Source organism: Odontesthes bonariensis, chromosome 18 (assembly GCF_027942865.1).
Source record: "Odontesthes bonariensis isolate fOdoBon6 chromosome 18, fOdoBon6.hap1, whole genome shotgun sequence".
NCBI classification, from domain to species: Eukaryota; Metazoa; Chordata; class Actinopteri; order Atheriniformes; family Atherinopsidae; genus Odontesthes; species Odontesthes bonariensis.
Genome location: NC_134523.1, coordinates 20,056,171 through 20,081,516, shown reverse-complemented (window position 1 = coordinate 20,081,516; position 25,346 = coordinate 20,056,171). Strand labels below are relative to the sequence as shown.

General features: G+C 40.2%; 6 gene segments (V, D, J or C); 4 read left to right on the top strand and 2 right to left on the bottom strand.

Annotated features, from left to right (window-relative positions):
- Positions 1-299: 299 nt before the first annotated feature.
- Positions 300-1,844, top strand: LOC142367748 (Ig kappa-b4 chain C region-like). The segment is given in 2 exon segments: positions 300-354; positions 1,402-1,844. A coding segment is annotated over 1 exon segment (255 nt).
- A 1,061-nt stretch (positions 1,845-2,905) lies between these two features.
- On the bottom strand, positions 2,906-3,514 carry LOC142367788 (immunoglobulin kappa variable 2D-29-like). The segment is given in 2 exon segments: positions 2,906-3,213; positions 3,429-3,514. Coding segments are annotated over 2 exon segments (363 nt in total).
- A 1,745-nt stretch (positions 3,515-5,259) lies between these two features.
- Positions 5,260-7,186, top strand: LOC142368251 (Ig kappa-b4 chain C region-like; the record flags this gene model as incomplete). The annotated part of the segment is given in 2 exon segments: positions 5,260-5,431; positions 6,702-7,186. Coding segments are annotated over 2 exon segments (501 nt in total), but the record flags the coding sequence as incomplete, so codon positions are not given.
- Positions 7,187-8,277: 1,091 nt separating this feature from the next.
- LOC142367832 (immunoglobulin kappa variable 2-29-like) lies at positions 8,278-8,950 on the bottom strand. The segment is given in 2 exon segments: positions 8,278-8,649; positions 8,865-8,950. Coding segments are annotated over 2 exon segments (363 nt in total).
- Positions 8,951-11,460: 2,510 nt separating this feature from the next.
- Positions 11,461-11,962, top strand: LOC142367765 (Ig kappa-b4 chain C region-like). The segment is given in 1 exon segment: positions 11,461-11,962. A coding segment is annotated over 1 exon segment (255 nt).
- Positions 11,963-15,807: 3,845 nt separating this feature from the next.
- LOC142368028 (Ig kappa-b4 chain C region-like) lies at positions 15,808-17,130 on the top strand. The segment is given in 2 exon segments: positions 15,808-15,855; positions 16,646-17,130. A coding segment is annotated over 1 exon segment (255 nt).
- Positions 17,131-25,346: the final 8,216 nt, after the last annotated feature.

Below are 25,346 nucleotides of genomic sequence, written 5' to 3'. Positions count from 1 at the left end.
ATATCACTGCTGCCTTTTTCATTTGTTGTCTTAGAATACATGTGTACATTCATTTTTTACTTTTTATAGATTAACAAAAAAACAACCAGTGTTAATTTCACTTACTTAATGACAACATCACATATACATATTGATGAAATAGAATAGATGAATATTTTCTTTAATTTCTGGCACTCTGTTTTTTCTGACATCAGCCAGCTGAGTTTTACAGGTGGAAACTGTTTGTGTTGAGTTTGTTGTGTCCAAAGTCAGAGAGCCGTGTCTCTCTGCTGTCAGAGGTTTTTGTACGACGACTCAACCAGTTTGTATCACTGTGGTACACGTTCGGTGGAGGAACCAGACTGGATGTTAACTGTAAGTACCTTTATCTTCTAAAAAAACAAAATTCACATTTTGTATGCTTCAAATCAATAAAGAACCGCTATATGTGAATGTATTGGATGTTACTCAAAATATTGTGATTTTCTGGTGACTCTGACCTCACAGTGATACAGAAAAACTCTAGTTAGAACAAGAATCTTTTAATTATGTATTTTTAAGTAATGGTAAATTGAAATGTGTTTGCATCACCGCACCGAGTTTAAGCTGTTATTTTAAAAAAAACACGAATTTATGACGGATTTGCTTTTTCATGATTTCGTTTGAAAGTTAGATTGTAATTCTTGACAGAAAAAAGTATTTCATAATGTAAAATGTAATTTATTGTTGTAAAAACAAAATTTTTGTATGTTTTGAATAATCATCTTAAATATGCCCGTGACCCGACCGACGGATTCAGCGGTATAGAAAATGGATGGATGGATGGATCTTAAATATGTTGTAAATATTGCATCATTTTTTGCTTTGTATTACTCACAGATAGGAAATTATAATTGCAGGTAACACTGTCTAACCATTTAATGTAGAATTAATGCAGCTAATTCAATCAGTTTCTTCATCAGTATGATTTGTCTTTTTAACTGGGGAAATGTTTCCACGATTTCAAAAGTTTGTTCTACATTTTTTAAGGTGATGGTTCCCTAGTTTTGCCTTGTGTGAATGTTTATATCTAATGAGATTTGAACTGAAAAAGTGGAGGATCGATGAAGATCTTCTTACTCTTGATTTACTGCATCATTTTCAACTCTGATGTTTAAGTTTGGTCATAAAACTGAGGTGAGACTTTCCTGCTTAGAACATTTTATCTTTAGTACTGAAACCTTTCTGTTGCCATGGTTCATTAGTGATGCTCATCTGTTGCCGTGGTTACTGAGCTCTGAGAGGGAAGTGAAAGCTGAAGTTTCATCCAGCTTGGGGAAGATTAATGAAACCAGCAGCTTCCTCTTCAACAGCCAACAGGGAGGAATAGTTTTGCTTGTTGTACAAACCTTCTTCATGTCGTCTCTTTGTCTCTTCTTCCAGTGGGTCGAGTCGTCCCCACCCTGACGGTGCTGTCCCCCTCCACAGAGGAGCTGCAGCAGCAGAAGAAGGCCACCCTCATGTGTCTGGCCAACAAGGGCTTCCCCTCAGGCTGGAGTCTGTCCTGGAAGGTGGACGGCAGCAGCAGCAGCAGCTGGGAGGAGAGCGGGAGCCCCGGGGTGCTGCAGAAGGACGGCCTCTACAGCTGGAGCAGCACCCTGAGGCTCCCTGCAGACCAGTGGGAGAAGGTGGGCTCTGTGACCTGTGAGGCCACCCAGGGCTCCCAGACTCCAGTCACAGAGACACTGAGGAGAGACCAGTGTTCCCAGTCCTGACCTGACTCACTGGCTTTAACTTTCTCTTTTTCTCTCAGTGTTGTTTTTTAGTTTTTAGTGAAGTTGATTATTTTAATTTCTAAACACAATAAAGTCACGTTCAACAAGTTATTTCTGCTTCCATTTTTCATTTTCATTATCAACTGAGTATAATGAGTTTAAATACAACATTTACTGATATGTTGCTGTGTTTCACGTTTAGTTTCATGTTCTATAAAAATAAAGATTTGCTCATCAAATCAGTTCTTCTTCCATTTTCTTCTTTATATCAAAGTGACTCAATGAACTTCTGTTGATGTAAGCAGTGAGAGTTTAAATCAGGTTCAAATTAAGCAGAAATAAATGGTGCATTTTCTCCCTGATGTCTTTAGAAATCATGTTAAAGAAAATATAATGGATCACCATGCTGCATATCAAAACGTTAAATACAAACCATGATGTCATGGGTTAAATCTATCTTCATAATTCATCATCAGAATTTTCTTTTCTGCCACTTTGGTGAAACAAAGAGAGATTCTCAAGGTCAGAATTAAGAAAATAACATTGAATAATTTTACCTTTAAATCCCATAATTATGAATGAGAATTTTACAATAATAATGTCTTTAAATTGTCTCTTGCTATCCTATCATCATGACTTTTTATCTTGGAATTCTGAGATACTTTTATATCACATCAATTCATTATGAATTTTCTCAGAACTGTGATATCGTCAGAGTTTCTGTGGATTTCCATTATTTTGGTCACAGCATCTAGTTAAATAATCCCCAAAGATGCAAGGCTCACTGTGGATTTAATGTCTTATCATTTTCATTATTTAAAAGTACTGATGTGAAAAATATGTGGAAATAAAATCATTCAATTTATCTCAACGATGATTTTCTAAATAAATAAAGACTAAAAACTCTTAAACAAATCATTTTAGTGTTCACAATTTTTGGTTCCTTGAGAAATAAATTCATAAACATAAAATTAAACCTCCAGAGAGGTGATGTATGTTTAGCAAAATGTTTAAATGTGCAAATTTTAAGATAACTTTATCACAGTTATCGATTAAGAGTTCATAATTTTCATACCATTTTGTTTCAATAAATTCTGTGATTTTAGTTTCAGTGCAGCTGTGGATCAGATCAGTTCCTCTCCAGCTGAGGGAGGTTTTTGTACGACGTTGTATCACTGTGTGAACGGGAAGCTGCTACTCTGCTGACAGTAATAAACTCCTGAATCTTCAGCCTGAACTCTGCTGATGGTCAGAGTGAAGTCAGCCCCAGATCCACTTCCACTAAAACGATCTGAAACTCCAGACTGACGAGTTGAGGCTTTATAAATCAGGAGTTTAGGAGCTTCTCCAGGTTTCTGGAGGTACCAGTGGAGCCAGCTACTAACATCTGTACTGGTTTTACATCTGATGGAGACAGTGTTTCCTGGAGCAACAGACTGAGATCCAGGAGTCTGAGTCAGGATGATTTCTCCTGATGAACCTGGAGAATATGAGAAAGATGAGAATAGTTATCAAGACAAATTCAACTTGAGGAAAGATGATCAACATCCAAACAGAAGAGGATGATTTCTTTAACATGGAGAACAGATGGAAGAAGGTCAATGCTACTTGTTCCAGGGTTTCTCCATCATAGCAGAACATCATTGTGGTGAACCTGGTTGTATCCTGAAGCAGAGTTTAAGAAGAGAGTCTCACCCTGAACAAGGAGCCCCAGGGTGCTCAGCAGCAGAGTCAGTGACATCATCATCATGGTGCTGCTGGTGTGTCAGTGTCTCTGAAAGGTCTGGACAGCCACTGATCAACACTGACCTCTTAACATCTGGGAGCAGAGAGGCAGGACACATATGCAAACACACAGAGTCAGTCAGCTGGAGCTGTGCTCTACATGTCAGGATGTTTCCTCCTCTCTGCTTGGACAGCTGACTGTTACATCATCTTCATGTAGATTCTCAGCTTGACATCTAATTGTGCAGAGGATGATATCATAAATGATCATCCTGGTTGAATTGATCTCAGCATAACACTTACGTTAAACTCTTAAAAAGAACCTGTCCCTTTAGTGTCCAGGTAGAAGGAAAGAAAACTTTATTTTCTTCTCACATCAGGTCAATTAGACTAAATAACCTCTAAATAAGAATTTATTCTTTAGTTTTGTTAAAAAAAGGACAGAAAGAACAAACAACAGCTTCATCATTCATGGTATTTCTTCTGTATTAGTTGATGTCAGACTGACAGTAATATCTTGGTTTAATTCATCCTTTTAGATTGTTGCTATAAACTTCATGCCACAGGAATCTTGGCCCTAATGTGTCACACCTGAAACTACAAATACAAAATAAATCAAATCTTGTCGTATAAATGCAGCTTTTGTTCAGAGTAAGAAGTTTGTTTAAAGTTTAAAGACACCACATTTGGTCTGAAGGTGGGACTATTATTATGGGAAGATTATGACAATTATTTAATGAATTCTTGTGTCTTGATGTTTGTAAAAGTGAAACACGATGCTTGTGTGTGTGCAGGTGTGTCTGTTCAGTGAACTGTATCAGTCTGCAGCAGCTTCCAGCTGCAGAAGTTACTTCAGTTCTGGCTGAATCTGACTCAAGGAGGTTTTTGTACGATGCTTTTTCACTGTGTGAACACATAGCCACTGTGATAACTCTGACAGTAATAAACTCCTGCATCTTCAGCCTGAACTCCACTGATGGTCAGAGTGAAGTCAACTCCATTCCCTGCTCCACTTCCACTGAATCTGGAGGAGATTCCTGAATATCTGGATGATGTCCAGTAGATCTGAAGTTTGGGAGCTTCTCCAGATTTCTGATGGTACCAGGCCAGGTAGTATTGTGAACCAGAGTACTGAACTACTTGTGTACTGGCCTTACAGTCCATAGAGACAGTTTGACCGAGCTGCACTGATTTGGCTGCTGGCTGAGTCAAGACAACACTTTGTCCAACAGACCCTGAGGAGAGAGAAGAAACTCTGGACGTGAGACGGTGAGGTGAAACTCAGCTACACTCCAAATGATTCTCACATCACAGAAAAATGATTGTCCTCACCCTGAGTGAAGCAGAGGAGAGTCCAGATGAGGACGCAGGTCAAAGTCATGTTTCTGATGAGGAGGATTTCTGTGGCTTCTGTTGTCATGAAGGTCAGCTGTCAGTCATCCAGTGTTCAACTCTCAGGACTATAAACTCTCCCAGAGCACTGGAGCATGGTGCTGCTGATGCAAAGTGGCTCTCTATGGAAATGCTCTCACTGACTCCAACAGGAACTTGGATTAATCTGATCATGTATTTTATCAATGGATTAACTCGGTTTATCACAGTATTGATCTGAAATATGTGATATCTTTGGGGTTTCTCTGTAGAAATTTTGCTTGTAAAAATGGGTATTCTGGAATCATCTGTTTCTTTTTTGTTGTTTATGTTTTACTTTGACAGCGATCACTTTTAATAAAATACATGTTTTTTAAAGGGGGAAACATTAGGGGGATTAATTAATTTATTATATTTTCTATAAATCTGATCTTCATATTACCCAGATGTGTTTAACAGTCCGAGTCTGTTTGTGTTGAGTTTGTTGTGTCCAAAGTCAGAGAGCCGTGTCTCTCTGCTGTCAGAGGTTTTTGTACGACGACTCAACCAGTTTGTATCACTGTGGTTGACTTTTGGTGGAGGAACCAGACTGGATGTTGGAAGTAAGTTGAATATTTGATTAATTTTAATGCTATAGATCTTAAGTCTTTTATTCTACCAACATGTAATTCTTTAGTAATATAAATTTTAACTGCTCTGGTATAATTCTGGATCAATAAGTTACAAATACACCTCATTTCTAAAACTGTAAGGACAAATAGAAATATCATCGGCACATTCCTGAATGTGAAAAATACTCAGATATTTAGATAAACAATATCTGAAGAGCTTTACATTCATAATTGTCAGACAAAGTTGAGTTTGTTGTGTCCAAAGTCAGAGAGCCGCCTCTCTGTGCAGTCAGAGGTTTTTGTACGACGACTCAACCAGTTTGTATCACTGTGGTACACGTTCGGTGGAGGAACCAGACTGGAACTTGGAAGTAAGTCTCTAAAAACTGCTACAAATCACAAATCTGAAGGCTATATGTGTGTTTTTCCTAATATTTGTAGCAAGAATTACCTTTTTAATGGGAGGAGTGAAATCAATTTTAAATCCATATATTGCTCATGGTTCTCCTCTCTTAGATTACATCTCAGCAGAAAGTATTTTAATGAACCTTTCTTCACATGCTCCAGTTAATGTGTGAAACAACTTTAATGGGAACAAAACAATCAGTCATGTAATATTTTGAATTCTTTGTTCTGTCGACACTTCTCTGAGTTGAGTCAAACTTATTCTGAACAGTGTGACTGAAGGACATGTTCAACAATCCTGCCAAATCTGTGAAGTCTGAAAATCATTCTAACTTTTTAAAACTTAGTTTGAAAGTTTTTTTCATAATGTTTTGAAATCTATTACATTTTGAATATAGTCCTTGTATATTTTCCAGCTACTATTTTTTTAAAAGTGGAAATGATAAAAAGGTTGATTGTTTCTTGAATATGACAGCGAGGATGCTTGTAGCAGGATTTTGATGAACTAATAGTAATGTTAAAAAAACTAAATGAACTCAGTTTAGTCTCTGTTTTACAGTGATTATGAAAGGATCAAGTTTCTGTTAAATCTATCAAACTGTTAAAGTAAGCTGCTTAAAGTTGGTACTTTGATATGTTTAAGTTCATGTAAGGACTCTGTGTGCTGATGTGCATGAGAGCTTTCTGAAAGGGAAGTGAAACAATGTGTGAATCAGTGACTGATGGAGAAGGAAACCGTCTAACTGAAACTCCTTAAAGGACGAAACTCAACTGTGAAACCATCAGTGTCCACGTGTCTCACATTCAGTTGAAATCTGTTTGGTCCCTGTTCTCAAAACCGATTGGTGTCTTCTAGGTGATGTCCGTCCCACCCTGACGGTGCTGCCCCCCTCCACAGAGGAGCTGCAGCAGCAGAAGAAGGCCACCCTCATGTGTCTGGCCAACAAGGGCTTCCCCTCAGGCTGGAGTCTGTCCTGGAAGGTGGACGGCAGCAGCAGCAGCAGCTGGGAGGAGAGCGGGAGCCCCGGGGTGCTGCAGAAGGACGGCCTCTACAGCTGGAGCAGCACCCTGAGGCTCCCTGCAGACCAGTGGGAGAAGGTGGGCTCTGTGACCTGTGAGGCCACCCAGGGCTCCCAGACTCTTGTCTCAGAGACAGTGAGGAGAGACCAGTGTTCCCAGTCCTGACCTGACTCACTGGGACTCAGATATTCTTTTCATTCTGTTATGTTATCAGTCTGCAGGCCTTTTTCTCTTTAACTTTTAAGATTATCAGACAGTCTTTTTTACTTTGCAATGTTTATCATTTAACTATATTCAGACAATAAAGATTTACTCATTAAATTTGACTCCTATACTTTCTTAATATCCGGGACTACGGCTTGGGGAAGCTTTACTGATTTTTGAGAAAGGAATTCGTACATGAAGGATTCTTTAAGACGATATTAGACTCATCTAATGTCAAACTGAAATTATTAATTAAAGTTGTATCACAGTTTAAAGGCCAAATGCACCGATAAATCTCTTCTTCAGCCTGAACTCTGCAGATTAAAACTATTCTTTTTTCAGTTAATGGAATGATATAGTTAGTATAAATATTTTTTCACTATATTCAAACAGACAACTCTGAGTCATTTTTGAGGAGCACATGACAAAACTCAAGAGTCTCAAAAAAAGCCCATAATGTCAGACATCTCATTCGTGAAACAGAGTAATTACCATGAACATAAAACAAGGTCATTTTCATTAACAGAACATTTTCATGGCATTCTAGCAATTATTGACATTAAAATGCCCTGAAACTATGTGTCAGTGGCAGAAAATCCTCAGTAAACAGCTTGAAAGAGAATCCTTTTTTTCTCTCATTATGGGGTGTCTGACTGTTAAACTGTGTAGACAAAGCACAGTCAGCCAGGACTTTATCAGGTATAATCTGTGGGAATTATTCAACAAAGTTAGAAAAATATTATCTTTTTGGAACCGACAGTGTTCGTCACTTGTTTGTTTTAACAAAAAGAAAAAAAACTGTTTATTTATGATTTCAAAGTATGAACTTTATAAAATCAAGGAACATGTTCACTTAAATAGCTTTGATTCATAAGGAAAGTGCTGAAAAACCCTTTATAAGACAACTTTCTATTCATAAGTTTTATTTTAGTCAATGATTTTGATCTGATTGGTTGAAGACAAAGAAAGTTTAACTCATAAATTGTTGTTAAAATTACATGTTATTCTTAAATCTTATTTTGATGATTGTTTGATGTTCTGTGTCATTGATCATCAACACAAAGGAAATCTTTATAAAAATATGAGGTCTAAAATAAAATTATTAAATCTAAATAATCTGTTTACTTATAAAAGAATGAATAAATAAATATATAACTCCTGATACATTGTGGCTTTATAATTTAGAGCAGCTTTGTGCGTGTTTAGTTTCAGTGCAGCTGTGGATCAGATCAGTTCCTCTCCAGCTGAGGGAGGTTTTTGTACGACGTTGTATCACTGTGTGAACGGTCTGCTGTAACCCTGCTGACAGTAATAAACTCCTGAATCTTCAGCCTGAACTCTGCTGATGGTCAGAGTGAAGTCAGTCCCAGATCTACTTCCACTAAAACGATCTGAAACTCCAGACTGACGATTTGTAGCATAATAGATCAGGAGTTTAGGAGCTTCTCCAGGTTTCTGGAGGTACCAACTGAGCCAGCTACTAACATCTGTACTGGTTTTACATCTGATGGAGACAGTGTTTCCTGGAGCAACAGACTGAGATCCAGGAGTCTGAGTCAGGATGATTTCTCCTGATGAACCTGGAAATTATGAGAAAGATGAGAATAGTTATCAAGACAAATTCAACTTGAGGAAAGATGATCAACATCCAAACAGAAGAGGATGATTTCTTTAACATGGAGAACAGATGGAAGAAGGTCAATGCTGCTTGTTCCAGTGTTTCTCCATCATAGCAGAACATCATTGTGGGGAACCTGGTTGTATCCTGAAGCAGAGTTTAAGAAGAGAGTCTCACCCTGAACAAGGAGCCCCAGGGTGCTCAGCAGCAGAGTCAGTGACATCATCATCATGGTGCTGCTGGTGTGTCAGTGTCTCTGAAAGGTCTGGACAGCCACTGATCAACACTGACCTCTTAACATCTGGGAGCAGAGAGGCAGGACACATATGCAAACACACAGAGTCAGTCAGCTGGAGCTGTGCTCTACATGTCAGGATGTTTCCTCCTCTCTGCTTGGACAGCTGACTGTTACATCATCTTCATGTAGATTCTCAGCGTCTCTTTACAATTCCCCTGCTTTTCAAGTATTTCTTTGTCACTGTGCCTCATCGTTACTTTTAATATTATCTGAATTGACATGTTGATTTCAGTCTATCCCCAACAATATGAACCTCAACAAAAGTATCAGCCTGAACATCAAACTACATTTAATCATGTTTATAGTGGATTACATGATAAGTTTTGATCCTGGTAAAAAAAAAAAAATCGATGTTGGATCAATCTGGTTATGCTGTTTATCAATGGATTATTCAGTTTATTGAAAGATATCAAATCAAATCAAATTTATTTATATAGCACATTTCATGTTCAAAACAATTCAAAGTGCTTTATATAAAATAAAAGCATTGCAGCAAGGAGTCGAAGAAGCATTAAAATACATAAAAGAATATAAAGAGAAACAAATAAAATAATTTAAATGAATTTAAAAACAAGCAACAGTCTAGATAAGTTAAAAGATACCGTGCAGATTTCATGCATAGACACATGAGAAAAGAAATGTCTTTAACCTGGATTGAAAAATGTCTACATTTGGTGAAAGTTTAATCTCCACTGGCAGTTTGTTCCACTTGTTTGCAGCATAACAGCTAAATGCTGCTTCTCCATGTTTAGTCTGGACTCTGGACTGGACCAGCTGATCTGAGTCTTTGGACCTAAGAGCTCTGCTAAGTTTATATTCTCTGAACATGTCACAGATGTATTTTGGGCCTAAACCATTCTGGGATTTGTAAACCATCAGCAGGCTTTTAAAATCTATTCTGTGACTGACTGGAAGCCAGTGTAAAGATTTTAAAACTGGTGTGATGTGTTCAGATCTCTTAGTCCGGGTTAAAACTCTAGCAGCAGCGTTCTGGATGAGCTGCAGATGTTTAATGCTCTTTTTGGGAAGTCCAGTTAAAAGAGCGTTACAGTAATCGAGTCTACTGGAGATGAATGCATGGATGAGTTTCTCCTGTTCTTTTTGGGAGAGGAAACCTTTAATTCTGTTGATGATATCACTGCTGCCTTTTTTATTTGTTGCCTTAGAATACATGTGTACATTCATTTTTTTACTTTTTATAGATTTACAAAAAAACAACCAGTGTTAATATTACTTACTTAATGACAAAATCACATATACATATTGATGAAATAGAATACATCAATACATTTTTTAATTTCTGGCACTCTGTTGTAGCTTTTTCTGACATCAGCCAGCTGAGTTTTACAAGTGGAAACTGTTTGTGTTGAGTTTGTTGTGTCTCAAGTCAGAGAGCCGTGTCTCTCTGCAGTCAGAGGTTTTTGTACGACGACTCAACCAGTTTGTATCACTGTGGTACACGTTCGGTGGAGGAACCAGACTGGAAGTTAACTGTAAGTACCTTTATCTTCTAAAAAAACAAAATTCAAGTTTTATTCTACTTCAAATCAATAAAGAACCGCTTTATGTGAATGTATTGGATGGTGGTTAAAATATTGTGTTTTTCTGGTGACTCTGACCTCAAAGTGATGCAGAAAGACTTTAGTTAGGAAAATAATCTTTTAATTATGTATTTTTAAGTAATGGTAAATTGAAATGTGTTTGCATCACGGCACCGAGTTTAAGCTGTTATTTTAAACACGGATATTAAAGATTAAATTATTAAAGTCGGATTTGCTTTTTCATGATTTTGTTTGTTAGTTAGATTGTAATTCTTGACAGAAAAAAGTATTTAATAACGGAAATGTATTTTATTGTTGTAAAAAATATATTTTTTGTATGTTTTGAATAATCATCTAAAATATGTTGTAAATTTTGCATCATTTTTTGCTTTGTATTACTCACAGATAGGAAATTATAATTGCAGGTAACACTGTCTAACCATTTAATGTAGAAATAATGCAGCTAATTTAATCAGTTTCTTCATCAGTATGATTTGTCTTTTTAATTGGGGAAATGTTTCCACGATTTCAAAAGTTTGTTCTACATTTTTTAAGGTGATGGTTCCCTAGTTTTGCCTTGTGTGAATGTTTATATCTAATGAGATTTGAACTGAAAAAGTGGAGGATCGATGAAGATCTTCTTACTCTTGATTTACTGCATCATTTTCAACTCTGATGTTTAAGTTTGGTCATAAAACTGAGGTGAGACTTTCCTGCTTAGAACACTTTATCTTTAGTACTGAAACCTTTCTGTTGCCATGGTTCATTAGTGATGCTCATCTGTTGCCGTGGTTACTGAGCTCTGAGAGGGAAGTGAAAGCTGAAGTTTCATCCAGCTTGGGGAAGATTAATGAAACCAGCAGCTTCCTCTTCAACAGCCAACAGGGAGGAATAGTTTTGCTGGTTGTACAAACCTTCTTCATGTCGTCTCTTTGTCTCTTCTTCTAGTGGGTCGAGTCGTCCCCACCCTGACGGTGCTGTCCCCCTCCACAGAGGAGCTGCAGCAGCAGAAGAAGGCCACCCTCATGTGTCTGGCCAACAAGGGCTTCCCCTCAGGCTGGAGTCTGTCCTGGAAGGTGGACGGCAGCAGCAGCAGCAGCTGGGAGGAGAGCGGGAGCCCCGGGGTGCTGCAGAAGGACGGCCTCTACAGCTGGAGCAGCACCCTGAGGCTCCCTGCAGACCAGTGGGAGAAGGTGGGCTCTGTGACCTGTGAGGCCACCCAGGGCTCCCAGACTCCAGTCACAGAGACACTGAGGAGAGACCAGTGTTCCCAGTCCTGACCTGACTCACTGGGACTCAGATATTCTTTTCATTCTGTTATGTTATCAGTCTGCAGGCCTTTTTCTCTTTAACTTTTAAGATTATCAGACAGTCTTTTTTACTTTGCAATGTTTATCATTTAACTATATTCAGACAATAAAGATTTACTCATTAAATTTGACTCCTATATTTTCTTAATATCCGGGACTACGGCTTGGGCAAGCTTTACTGATTTTTGAGAAAGGAATTCATACATGAACGATTTTTTAAGACAATATTACACTCATTTAATGTCAAGCTGAAATTATTAATTAAAGTTGTATCACAGTTTAAAGGCCACATGCATCGATAAATCTCTTCTTCAGCCTGAACTCTGCAGATTAAAACTATTCTTTTTTCAGAAAATGGAATGATATAGTTAGTAAAAATATTTTTTCACTATATTCAAACAGACAACACTGAGTCATTTTTTGAGGAGCACATGACAAAACTCAAGAGTCTCAAAAAAAGCCCATAAAGTCAGACAACTCATTCTTCTAACAGAGTAATTACCATGAACATAAAACAAGGTCATTTTCATTAACAGAACATTTTCATGGCATTCTAGCAATTATTGACATTAAAATGCCCTGAAACTATGTGTCAGTGGCAGAAAATCCTCAGTAAACAGCTTGAAAGAGAATCCTTTTTTTTCTCTCATTATGGGGTGTCTGACTGTTAAACTGTGTAGACAAAGCACAGTCAGCCAGGACTTTATCAGGTATAATCTGTCTACATTATTCAACAAAGTGAGAAAAAAATTATCTTTTTGGAACCGACAGTGTTCGTCACTTGTTTGTTTTAACAAAAAGAAAAAAAACTGTTTATTTATGATTTCAAAGTGTGAACTTTATAAGATCAAGGAACATGTTCACTTAATTAGCTTTGATTCATAAGGAAAGTGCTGAAAAACACTTTAAAAGACAACTTTCTTTTCATAAGTTTTATTTTAGTCAATGATTTTGATCTAATTGTAGAGAAAAAAAGTTTAAATCATGAATTGTTGTTGAAATTTCAAATTATTCTTGAATCTTATTTTGATGATTGTTTAATGTTCTGTGTCATTGATCATCAACACAAAGGAAATCTTTGTCAAAATATCTGGTCGACAACAAAATTATTTAATTTAAATAATATGTTTACTTATAAAAGTATGAATAAATAAATAGATAACTCCTGATACATTGTGGCTTTATAATTTAGAGCAGCTTTGTGCGTGTTTAGTTTCAGTGCAGCTGTGGATCAGATCAGTTCCTCTCCAGCTGAGGGCGGTTTTTGTACGACGTTGTATCACTGTGTGAACCCGCTGTCACCCTGCTGACAGTAATAAACTCCTGAATCTTCAGCCTGAACTCCAACTGACAGTGTTTCCTGGAGCAACAGACTGAGATCCAGGAGTCTGAGTCAGGATGATTTCTCCTGATGAACCTAGAAAATATGAGAAAGATGAGAATAGTTATCAAGACAAATTCAACTTGAGGAAAGATGATCAACATCCAAACAGAAGAGGATGATTTCTTTAACATGGAGAACAGATGGAAGAAGGTCAATGCTGCTTGTTCCAGTGTTTCTCCATCATAGCAGAACATCATTGTGGTGAACCTGGTTGTATCCTGAAGCAGAGTTTAAGAAGAGAGTCTCACCCTGAACAAGGAGCCCCAGGGTGCTCAGCAGCAGAGTCAGTGACATCATCATCATGGTGCTGCTGGTGTGTCAGTGTCTCTGAAAGGTCTGGACAGCCACTGATCAACACTGACCTCTTAACATCTGGGAGCAGAGAGGCAGGACACATATGCAAACACACAGAGTCAGTCAGCTGGAGCTGTGCTCTACATGTCAGGATGTTTCCTCCTCTCTGCTTGGACAGCTGACAGTTACATCATCTTCATGGAGATTCTCAGCTTGACATCTAATTGTGCAGAGGATGACATCATAAATTATCATCCTGGTTGAATTGATCTCAGCATAACACTTACGTTAAACTCTTAAAAGAACCTGTCCCTTTAGTGTCCAGGTAGAAGGAAAGAAAACTTTATTTTCTTCTCACATCAGGTCAATTAGACTAAATAACCTCTGAAAAGAATTTTTGAATTTATTCTTCAGTTTTGTTAAAAAAAAGTAAAGAAAGAACAAACAACAGCTTCATCATTCATGGTATTTCTTCTGTATTTGTTGATGTCAGACTGACAGTAATATCTTGGTTTAATTCATCCTTTTAGATTGTTGCTATAAACTTCATGCCACAGGAATGTTGGCCCTAATGTGTCACACCTGAAACTACAAATACAAAATAAAACAAATCTTGTCGTATAAATGCAGCTTTTGTTCAGAGTAAGAAGTTTGTTTAAAGTTTAAAGAGGCCACATTTGGTCTGAAGGTGGAACTATTGTTATGGGAAGATTCTGACAATTATTGAATGAATTCTTGTGTTTTGATGTTTGTAAAAGTGAAACACGATGCTTGTGTGTGTGCAGGTGTGTCTGTTCAGTGAACTGTATCAGTCTGCAGCAGCTTCCAGCTGCAGAAGTTACTTCAGTTCTGGCTGAATCTGACTGAAGGAGGTTTTTGTACGATGCTTTTTCACTGTGTGAACACGTCACCACTGTGATAACTCTGACAGTAATAAACTCCTGCATCTTCAGCCTGAACTCCACTGATGGTCAGAGTGAAGTCAACTCCATTCCCTGCTCCACTTCCACTGAATCTGGAGGAGATTCCTGAAAATCTGTCTGATGTCAAGTAGATCAGAAGTTTAGGAGCTTCTCCAGATTTCTGATGGTACCAGGCCAGGTAGTATCGTGAACCAGAGTAAGCTACTTGTGGACTGGCCTTACAGTCCATAGAGACAGTTTGACCGAGCTGCACTGATTTGGCTGCTGGCTGAGTCAAGACAACACTTTGTCCAACAGACCCTGAGGAGAGAGAAGAAACTCTGGACGTGAGACGGTGAGGTGAAACTCAGCTACACTCCAAATGATTCTCACATCACAGAAAAATGATTGTCCTCACCCTGAGTGAAGCAGAGGAGAGTCCAGATGAGGACGCAGGTCAAAGTCATGTTTCTGATGAGGAGGATTTCTGTGGCTTCTGGTGTCATGAAGGTCAGCTGTCAGTCATCCAGTGTTCAACTCTCAGGACTATAAACTCTCCCAGAGCACTGGAGCATGGTGCTGCTGATGCAAAGTGGCTCTCTATGGAAATGCTCTGACTGACTCCAACAGGGACTTGGATTCATCTGATGATGTATTTTGTCAATGGATTAACTCGGTTTATCACAGTATTGATCTGAAATATGTGATATATTTAGGGTTTCTCTATAGAATTGTTGCTTGTAAAAATGGGTATTCTGGAATCATCCGTTTCTTTTTTGTTGTTTTTGTTTTACTTTGACAGCGATCACTTTTAATAAAAGACATGTTTTTTAGTGGGGGGGGGATTAGGGGGAATAATTAATTTATTATATTTTCAAAAAATCTGATCCTCATATTACCCAGATGTGTTTAACAGTCCGAGTCTGTTTGTGTTGAGTTTGTTGTGTCCAAAGTCAGAGAGCCGTGTCTCTGTGCTGTCAGAGGTTTTTGTACGACGACTCAACCAGTTTGTATCACTGTGGTGGACTTTTGGTGGAGGAACCAGGCTGGATGTTGGAAGTAAGTTGAATATTTGATTAATTGTAATGCTATAGATCTTAAGTCTTTTATTCTACCAACATGTAATTCTTTAGTAATATAAATTTGAACTGCTCTGGTATAATTCTGGATCAATAAGTTACAAATACACCTCATTTCTAAAACTGGAAGGACAAATAGAAATATCATCGGCACATTCCTGAATGTGAAAAATACTCAGACATTTAGATAAACAATATCTGAAGAGTTTTACATCCAGAATTGTCAGACAAAGTTGAGTTTGTTGTGTGCAAAGTCAGAGAGCCGTGTCTCTGTGCAGTCAGAGGTTTTTGTACGACGACTCAACCAGTTTGTATCACTGTGGTACACGTTCGGTGGAGGAACCAGACTGGAACTTGGAAGTAAGTCTCTAAAAACTGCTACAAATCACAAATCTGAAGGCAATATCTGTTATTTTCATAATATTTGTAGCAGGAATTACCTTTTTAATGGGAGGAGTGAAATCAATTTTAAATCCATATACTGCTCATGGTTCTCCTCTCTTAGATTACATCTCAGCAGAAAGTATTTTAATGAACCTTTCTTCACATGCTCCAGTTAATGTGTGAAACAACTTTAATGGTAACAAAACAATCAGTCATGTATTTCATATTTTGAATTTTTTTTTCTGTCGACACTTCTCTGAGTTGAGTCAAACTTATTCTGAACAGTGTGACTGAAGGACATGTTCAACAATCCTGCCAAATCTGTGATGTCTGAAAATCATTCTAACTTATTAAAACTTAGTTTGAAAGTTTTTTTATAATGTTTTGAAATCTATTACATTTTGAATATAGTCCTTGTATATTTTGGGGCTAATATTTTCTTTTAACAGTGGAAATGATGAAAAGTTGATAATCAGTAAATAATCAAGTTTCTGTTAAATCTATCAAACTGTTAAAGTAAGCTGCTTAAAGTTGGTACTTTGATATGTTTAAGTTCATGTAAGGACTCTGTGTGCTGATGTGCATGAGAGCTTTCTGAAAGGGAAGTGAAACAATGTGTGAATCAGTGACTGATGGAGAAGGAAACCGTCTAACTGAAACTCCTTAAAGGACGAAACTCAACTGTGAAACCATCAGTGTCCACGTGTCTCATATTCAGTTGAAAGCTGTTTGGTCCCTGTTCTCAAAACCGATTGGTGTCTTCTAGGTGATGTCCGTCCCACCCTGACGGTGCTGCCCCCCTCCACAGAGGAGCTGCAGCAGCAGAAGAAGGCCACCCTCATGTGTCTGGCCAACAAGGGCTTCCCCTCAGGCTGGAGTCTGTCCTGGAAGGTGGACGGCAGCAGCAGCAGCAGCTGGGAGGAGAGCGGGAGCCCCGGGGTGCTGCAGAAGGACGGCCTTTACAGCTGGAGCAGCACCCTGAGGCTCCCTGCAGACCAGTGGGAGAAGGTGGGCTCTGTGACCTGTGAGGCCACCCAGGGCTCCCAGACTCCAGTCACAGAGACACTGAGGAGAGACCAGTGTTCCCAGTCCTGACCTGACTCACTGGGACTCAGATATTCTTTTCATTCTGTTATGTTATCAGTCTGCAGGCCTTTTTCTCTTTACCTTTTAAGATTATCAGACAGTCTTGTTTACTTTGCAATGTTTATCATTTAACTATATTCAGACAATAAAGATTTACTCATTAAATTTGACTCCTATATTTTCTTAATATCCGGGACTACGGCTTGGGGAAGCTTTACTGATTTTTGAGAAAGGAATTCATACATGAACGATTTTTTAAGACAATATTAGACTCATTTAATGTCAAGCTGAAATTATTAATTAAAGTTGTATCACAGTTTAAAGGCCAAATGCACCGATATATCTCTTCTTCAGCCTGAACTCTGCAGATTAAAACTATTCTTTTTTCAGAAAATGGAATGATATAGTTAGTAAAAATATTTTTTCACTATATTCAAACAGACAACTCTGAGTAATTTTTTGAGGAGCACATGACAAAACTAAAGAGTCTCAAAAAAAGCCCATAAAGTCAGACATCTCATACGTGAAACAGAGTAATTACCATGAACATAAAACAAGGTCATTTTCATTAACAGAACATTTTTATGGCATTCTAGCAATTATTTGTTAGGATTTGATGTTTTTGGGGTGAGTGAGCGATCTGGCTGCAGAGAGGATCTTCACTGGAGAGTGAGCCAGTTCTGAGTGGTTGCACACCTGAGGCCAATCCATCATCAAGCTGGCTGGTGCTTAAAAGAAGAAGGAAGATCACCTTGCGCCGCCGGATGATTAACCCAGACGGTACTTCCAGCCAGAACGTGTATCGAGTAGTCTAAATAAGATTTTTGCATCCTTGTGAATTCCGAACTTCTTGTGTACTTTCATGTGGAATCTACTTTTTCCCTCCAGAACAATCCGAGAGCCCAGTCTGTCCTCAACCTTCCCTCAAAGACGCAACGAGCAAACAGCTGTCACATACCTCCTTCCTCTGCCTGCCCACTCTCCAGTGCGACGCCTCCAGCAGACTTTATCCTCCCGGACCCCTCTCTCACCCCTCCCTGGAACACCAAGGGAACCTTCTGCAGACCCTCCACATCTGTCTTCCACCCCGTCCACGTCTCCCCCTTTCAACAACCAAGTAAGCTTATCCTTCAGTCATCTGCTAAGGACCCATCTACAACCACTAATCCGTCTGCTTCCCTTCCTCAGACTTCACCACCATTTAACATCCCTTGTCCTGTTTTCTGGATCCCTGTTGTCCCAGCAATAAAAGCATTCAAATCTACTGGTTTTCCGTGTTGATTCTGCATGTGGGTCCGAAAACTTAAAGGCAACATGGCAGAATCATCCGGCCAGTCAGACCCAGCAGAGTTTCCGTCAGGTCCTTGCTCTAAGCAAGAGTTACTCCAGCATCATGATCAATTACTCCAATCCTTGGTCGCACAGCAAAGGCGTTCAGATGAGAGGATGGACCAACTCACGGGAATGTTCCAGGAGCTGCTTAAAAGAACTGCTCCTGCGGGCCCCCCTCCCTCTACAGCTGGCGCAACGGCCAGTCCTTTAACTTTAACTCCACCTGCAACTTCTCATTTTCATTTTGCACAGTCTCCCACTCCTGAACCCTATGCAGGTGAAATTGGGAAATGTCGTGGATTCCTCTTACAATGCTCACTTGTATTTAGTCGATCCTCCCATTCTTTCCTGTATGATAAGGACAAGATTTCATTTGTGATCGGATTATTGAGGGGTCGAGCCCTGCAGTGGGCAGAAGCAAGATTTGGTGAAGGTGTACAAATCCAGATTCCTTTTGATCAGTTTATTTCTGAGTTCAAAGAAACTTTTGGTTATACTGATTCTGTTTCTGACTTCTCCCGTATTATGTGGAACCTAAAACAAGGTAACCAGCCCGTAGCAGACTTTGCCATTGAGTTCCGTACCCTAGCGGCTTCTTCTGCTTGGAACTCAGAAGCTTTAAAGGGTGCCTTTTTTCAAGCATTGGATGAACGAATAAAAGATGAACTTGCTCGTGGAGAGGAGCCCAAAACATTAGAGGAGTTGATTACCCTGGCCATTCGTGTAGATAACCGATTTCGGGAGAGAACTCGAGCAAGACAACGAAGATTCTTACCCTTCTCCCCAACTCGCCTCCCAAATCGTTCAATAACCCCTGATTCCTCCAAACTAGATCCTGAGGAGCCGATGCAGATTGGCCATACCCGGTTGTCGCCGGAGGAACGACAGCGTCGGATGAAGAGTGGGGTCTGCTTGTACTGTGGTGAGAATGGTCACTTTATTTCCTCCTGTCCAAAACAGCTAAAAGGGAGGGCCCACCGGTAAGGAAGGGACCAGTGGGCAGTCTTAAGAACAACAAACCCTTCCGCATGACTTTACCCTGCTCTCTTTTATTAAGCCAACCATTTCCCTCTTTTGCTCTTATTGATTCTGGCTGTGAGCAGAGTCTTATGGATAAAACACTGGCCAAACAGTTACTCCTTCCTGTGGTACATCTCCCCGAACCACTTCATGTTTCAGCTCTAGATGGCAGTCCTCTTCATGTAATCACTCACAGAACCGAACCAGTTAAACTTCTTGTGTCTGGCAATCATGTTGAGGAAATAATTTTCTTCCTGTTTTCTTCACCTCAATCACCCATTGTTTTGGGGTATTCTTGGCTTACCCTTCATAATCCTCACCTAAACTGGAGAGACAATAGAGTGGAGACTTGGAGTGATCACTGTATGTCCAATTGTCTACAGTCGGCTGTGTCCTCTGTTCTAAATTCTCAGGGAAAAGAAGCCCCAGTTGATCTCTCCCTAGTCCCTTCCGAGTATCATGACCTCCATCGAGTTTTTAGCAAGTCTAAAGCACTCTCACTTCCGCCCCACCGTCCCTATGACTGTGTCATCAATCTGCTCCCTGGTGCCCCTCTGCCTACAAGCAGATTGTATAACTTGTCCAAACCTGAGGGAGAGAGCATGGAGAAGTATATTAATGAATCTTTAGCTGCTGGAATTATTCGCACCTCCACTTCACCTGTAGGGGCGGGTTTCTTCTTTGTCGGGAAGAAGGATGGAACATTAAGGCCTTGTATAGATTACAGGGGCCTTAACCAAATTACTGTTAAAAACAAGTATCCCCTTCCCCTTCTCTCTGCAGCTTTTGAACCGGTTCATGGATCCCATTACTTCACCAAATTGGACCTCCGCAACGCCTACCATCTAGTTAGGATCCGGAGAGGTGATGAATGGAAAACAGCATTCAAGACCCCGCTGGGCCACTTTGAGTATTTGGTGATGCCCTTCGGCCTCACTAATGCCCCCGCTGTTTTCCAGTCCCTAGTCAATGATGTTCTCAGAGATTTTTTGAATCAGTTCGTCTTTGTTTATCTTGACGACATTCTGATTTTCTCCAGGACCCTAACTGAACACAAGAGCCATGTGCGACAGGTTCTCCAACGGCTTTTGGAGAACCAACTCTTTGTTAAGGCTGAAAAATGTGAATTTCATGCCACCTCCATCACGTTTCTAGGACACATTCTCGAGAGTGGGCAGGTGAAGACGGATCCTGAGAAGATTCAAGCCGTTCTCAATTGGCCGACTCCCTCAACACGTAAGCAGTTACAACGTTTTTTAGGATTTGCCAATTTCTACCGCAGATTCATTAAAAACTACAGCCAGACTGCTCAACCACTCACTAGCCTCACCTCTTCCAAAAGATTGTTCATTTGGTCACCTGAAGCTGAGAGGGCCTTTTCGGAGCTCAAGAAAAGGTTTGCCAATGCTCCGATTCTGACTCAACCAGACCCAGAAAGACAATTTGTTCTCGAGGTGGATGCATCTGAAGTGGGAGTGGGTGCAGTTCTTTCCCAGATCTCCCCCGATGATAATAAACTTCATCCTTGTGCCTTTTTTTCCCGTCGTTTGTCCCAAGCCGAACAAAACTATGATGTGGGAGATAGAGAGCTCTTAACCATTAAAATGGCTTTTGAAGAGTGGCGCCACTGGTTGGAGGGGGCCGAACACCCTGTTATTATATGGACCGACCATAAAAATCTGTCCTATCTTCAAGAAGCAAAACGTCTGAACCCTAGGCAGTCACGCTGGTCACTGTTCTTTTCACGTTTCAACTTTGTCATCTCTTACCGCCCCGGCTCTAAAAACACCAAACCAGATGCATTGTCAAGACAATTTTCCAGTGACCAGGAACCCACTGTTGCCACCATTATTCAACCTTCCTGCGTTTTGGGGGCCTTATCGTGGGAGATAAAGGATCTAGTTTTGGACGCCCAACGATCTGAACCAGATCCTGGCACCGGACCCCCTAACCGGATTTATGTTCCCGTTTCCATTAGATCCCGCCTCATTCACTGGGCCCACACAGCAAGATTCTCCTGCCATCCGGGAATTAGTCGTACCCTTGCACTTCTCAGGCGAAACTTCTGGTGGCCCACCATATATAGAGATGTTAAGAATTATATCATAGCCTGTCCAATCTGTGCCCGCAACAAATCTAGTCATCAACCTCCCAGTGGCCTTCTTCAACCGTTGCCTATTCCGAAGCGCCCCTGGTCACATATCGCGTTAGACTTCGTTACTGGCCTGCCGCCATCTAAGGGTTTCACCACAATACTCACCATTATTGACCGGTTCTCCAAGGCCTGTCATCTCATCCCTCTTCGTCGACTCCCGTCTTCCTTCGAGACAGCTCAGCTTCTAACAAAGCATGTTTTTCGCCTCCACGGAATCCCTTGTGAAGTCTTATCGGACAGAGGCCCGCAGTTTATATCTCGGGTCTGGAAGGAGTTTTGCACATCCTTAGGGGCTAAGGCAGTTCTCAGTTCTGGATTCCATCCCCAAACTAATGGGCAAGCTGAACGTATGAACCAGGAGCTTGAGACATCCCTCCGCTGCCTCTGCTCATCACACCCATCTTCATGGAGTCTTCAGCTGCCTTGGGTAGAATATGCACACAATTGTCACACTTCTTCTGCTACTGGTTTGTCTCCATTTGAATCCTCCCTAGGATACCAACCTCCCCTGTTTCCATCTGACGAGCAAAACATTGCTGTGACCTCCGTCAAACACCACATTCGACGATGCAGACGGATTTGGGACCAGACTGTTTCTGCCCTAAAATCGATCAGTGGAAGTAAACCGACGCCTGGCCGACCGCAAAAGGGTCCCTGCTCCTCAGTACTCACCTGGAGAGAGGGTTTGGCTTTCTACTCGTGACATCAACCTAAAGGCTTCCAATCGCAAACTGTCTCCCAAATTTATTGGTCCTTTTGAGATCTTAACTGTCCTCAGTCGCACTTCTGTCCGTCTCAAACTTCCTGACCATTTGAAGATTCATCCCGTGTTTCATGTTTCCCTGATCAAGCCTGTCTTGTCCAGTCCATTTTGTCCTCCTCCCAAACCCCCTCCACCCACCCGGACCATTGACGGCCACCCAGCCTTCACCATTCGGAGGATTTTAGATGCTCGTCGCCGGGGACGTGGTTTCCAGTATCTGGTTGATTGGGAGGGTTATGGGCCTGAAGAACGTTCCTGGATTCCACGTTCATTTATTTTAGACCCTGTAATTGTTCGGGACTTTTGGGCTTCTCGCCCTTCTTCTTCTGGCCCGCCAGGTGGCGGTCCTTGAGGGGGGGGTAATGTTAGGATTTGATGTTTTTGGGGTGAGTGAGCGATCTGGCTGCAGAGAGGATCTTCACTGGAGAGTGAGCCAGTTCTGAGTGGTTGCACACCTGAGGCCAATCCATCATCAAGCTGGCTGGTGCTTAAAAGAAGAAGGAAGATCACCTTGCGCCGCCGGATGATTAACCCAGACGGTACTTCCAGCCAGAACGTGTATCGAGTAGTCTAAATAAGATTTTTGCATCCTTGTGAATTCCGAACTTCTTGTGTACTTTCATGTGGAATCTACTTTTTCCCTCCAGAACAATCCGAGAGCCCAGTCTGTCCTCAACCTTCCCTCAAAGACGCAACGAGCAAACAGCTGTCACATACCTCCTTCCTCTGCCTGCCCACTCTCCAGTGCGACGCCTCCAGCAGACTTTATCCTCCCGGACCCCTCTCTCACCCCTCCCTGGAACACCAAGGGAACCTTCTGCAGACCCTCCACATCTGTCTTCCACCCCGTCCACGTCTCCCCCTTTCAACAACCAAGTAAGCTTATCCTTCAGTCATCTGCTAAGGACCCATCTACAACCACTAATCCGTCTGCTTCCCTTCCTCAGACTTCACCACCATTTAACATCCCTTGTCCTGTTTTCTGGATCCCTGTTGTCCCAGCAATAAAAGCATTCAAATCTACTGGTTTTCCGTGTTGATTCTGCATGTGGGTCCGAAAACTTAAAGGCAACATGACATTGACATTAAAATGCCCTGAAACTATGTGTCAGGGGCAGAAAATCCTCAGTAAACAGCTTGAAAGAGAATCCTTTTTTTCTCTCATTATGGGGTGTCTGACTGTTAAACTGTGTAGACAAAGCACAGTCAGCCAGGACTTTATCAGGTATAATCTGTGTATATTATTCAACAAAGTGAGAAAAAAAATTATCTTTTTAGAACCGACAGTGTTCGTCACTTGTTTGTTTTTAACAAAAAAAAAAAAAACTGTTTATTTATGATTTCAAAGTGTGAACTTTATAAGATCAAGGAACATGTTCATTTAAATAGCTTTGATTCATAAGGAAAGTGCTGAAAAACACTTTATAAGACAACTTTCTATCTATAAGTTTTATTTTAGTCATTGATTTTGATATGATTGAAGAGAAAAAAAGTTTAAATCATAAATTGTTGTTAAAATTACATGTTATTCTTAAATCTTATTTTGATGATTGTTTAATGTTCTGTGTCATTGATCATCAACACAAAGGAAATCTTTGTAAAAATATCTGGTCTAAAATAAAATTATTAACTGTAAATAATCTGTTTACTTATAAAAAAATGAATAAATAAATAGATAACTCCTGATACATTGTGGCTTTATAATTTAGAGCAGCTTTGTGCGTGTTTAGCTTCAGTGCAGCTGTGGATCAGATCAGTTCCTCTCCAGCTGAGGGAGGTTTTTGTACGACGTATCACTGTGTGAACGGTGTGCTGTCACTCTGCTGACAGTAATAAACTCCTGAATCTTCAGCCTGAACTCTGCTGATGGTCAGAGTGAAGTCAGTCCCAGATCCACTTCCACTAAAACGATCTGAAACTCCAGACTGACGAGTTGTAGCAGCATAAATCAGGAGTTTAGGAGCTTCTCCAGGTTTCTGGAGGTACCAGTGGAGCCAGCTATTAACACCTGTACTGGTTTTACATCTGATGGAGACAGTGTTTCCTGGAGCAACAGACTGAGATCCAGGAGTCTGAGTCAGGATGATTTCTCCTGATGAACCTGGAAAATATGAGAAAGATGAGAATAGTTATCAAGACAAATTCAACTTGAGGAAAGATGATCAACATCCAAACAGAAGAGGATGATTTCTTTAACATGGAGAACAGATGGAAGAAGGTCAATGCTGCTTGTTCCAGTCTTTCTCCATCATAGCAGAACATCATTGTGGTGAACCTGGTTGTATCCTGAAGCAGAGTTTAAGAAGAGAGTCTCACCCTGAACAAGGAGCCCCAGGGTGCTCAGCAGCAGAGTCAGTGACATCATCATCATGGTGCTGCTGGTGTGTCAGTGTCTCTGAAAGGTCTGGACAGCCACTGATCAACACTGACCTCTTAACATCTGGGAGCAGAGAGGCAGGACACATATGCAAACACACAGAGTCAGTCAGCTGGAGCTGTGCTCTACATGTCAGGATGTTTCCTCCTCTCTGCTTGGACAGCTGACGGTTACATCATCTTCATGTAGATTCTCAGCTTGACATCTAATTGTGCAGAGGATGACATCATAAATGATCATCCTGGTTGAATTGATCTCAGCATAACACTACGTTAAACTCTTAAAAGAACCTGTCCCTTTAGTGTCCAGGTGGAAGGAAAGAAAACTTTATTATCTTCTCACATCAGGTCAATTAGACGAAATAACCTTTGAAAAAAATATATGAATTTATTCTTCAGTTTTGTTTAAAACATTAAAGAAAAAACAAACAACAGCTTCATCATTCATGGTGTTTCTTCTGTATTTGTTGATGTCAGACTGACAGTAATATCTTGGTTTAATTCATCCTTTTAGATTGTTGCTATAAACTTCATGCCACAGGAATCTTGGCCCTAATGTGTCACACCTGAAACTACAAATACAAAATAAAACAAATCTTGTCGTATAAATGCAGCTTTTGTTCAGAGTAAGAAGTTTGTTTAAAGTTTAAAGACGCCACATTTGGTCTGAAGGTGGAACTATTATTATGGGAAGATTATGCCAATTATTGAATGAATTCTTGTGTTTTGATGTTT